At 45.8% G+C, this 1,033-nt stretch overlaps 1 protein-coding gene across 6 annotated transcripts in view; it reads left to right on the top strand.

Moving 5' to 3' along the window:
- Positions 1-1,033, top strand: part of Wdr59 (WD repeat domain 59) — a 72,475-nt gene that overhangs the window by 35,434 nt on the left and 36,008 nt on the right. For 3 of the 6 annotated variants that reach the window (XM_029532615.1, XM_021220249.2, XM_029532613.1), the window contains exons 12-13: positions 394-526; positions 647-771. In XM_029532615.1, coding sequence (XP_029388475.1) covers positions 394-526; positions 647-771 — 258 coding nt within the window. Of the gene's footprint in view, positions 1-393; positions 548-646; positions 772-1,033 lie in introns of all 6 variants that reach the window. The other 3 variants (XM_029532614.1, XM_029532612.1, XM_029532611.1) reach the window with 1 other exon arrangement.

Genomic DNA, 1,033 nt, shown 5'->3' with positions numbered 1-1,033 from the left:
AAGTACACTGTAGCTGTCTTCAGACACCCCAGAAGAGGGAGTCAGATCTCATTACGGATGGTTGTGAGCCACCATGTGGTTGCTGGGATTTGAACTCAGGACATTCAGAAGAGCAGTCAGTGCTCTTAACCACTAAGCCATCTCTCCAGCTTGAGGGTACCAGTTCTTGACTACTCTCTGTCCTTTATGATTCCCATTTTTAAGAAAGAACTCTTGAGCCAGACACAGTGACCGTTTCTCTTACATCTCTAGCCCTACATTTTTATCCTTATGTTTTGTTTTTTTGGTTTTTGTTGCTGCTGTCAATCAGACGCAGGGTTCTGGGCACACTAGGAAAATACTTCAGCCCTGAAGCCCACTCTGCGCACCAACCACCCTTTGCCTTGCTTTCAGCTCTGTGCCAATGACGGACTAGATGGGGTTGATGAATTTATTGAGAACATCTCTCTCCTGCCGGAACCAGAGAAGACCCTGCATCCTCAAGACATAGATCACCAGCCCAGCTTAAGCCATGGGGAGGAAGATGGTAATGTAACTGATATCCTAGGTGAGGGACCCCGCTCTGCGTTCCAGAGTTACATAGCAGATACCCCAGAACTGACTCATTTTCTACAACATTTCCAATATTGTTGGTCTCTCCTGGTAGCCATAAAGGAAGACCCTCCCAGCAGTTTGTTGGAAGAGAAGAGATCGGACCAACTAGGCCTCCCTCAGACGCTGCAACAGGAGTTCTCCCTGATCAACGTGCAGATCCGGAATGTCAATGTGGAGGTAAGGCAGAGTCATGCACTGCGTCTTGTGCTTGTGTAGGAGTATGGGCAATAGGTCTGTCAGAGCTGCCCAACACAGGCACTGAGAACTTTGGCCCTGTGGAAGAACAGGAAGCATTCTTAACTGCTGAACCATCTCTCTATCTCTCTAGCTCCAGGCTTCTTTTTCTTTTTCTTTTTCTTTTTCTTTCTCTTTCTTTCTTTCTTTCTTTCTTTCTTTCTTTCTTTCTTTCTTTCTTTCTTTCTTTCTTTCTTTCTTTCTT

This window comes from Mus pahari, chromosome 20 (genome assembly GCF_900095145.1).
Source record: "Mus pahari chromosome 20, PAHARI_EIJ_v1.1, whole genome shotgun sequence".
Lineage (NCBI taxonomy): Eukaryota > Metazoa > Chordata > Mammalia > Rodentia > Muridae > Mus > Mus pahari.
This window is presented reverse-complemented; position numbering and strand designations above follow the sequence as displayed.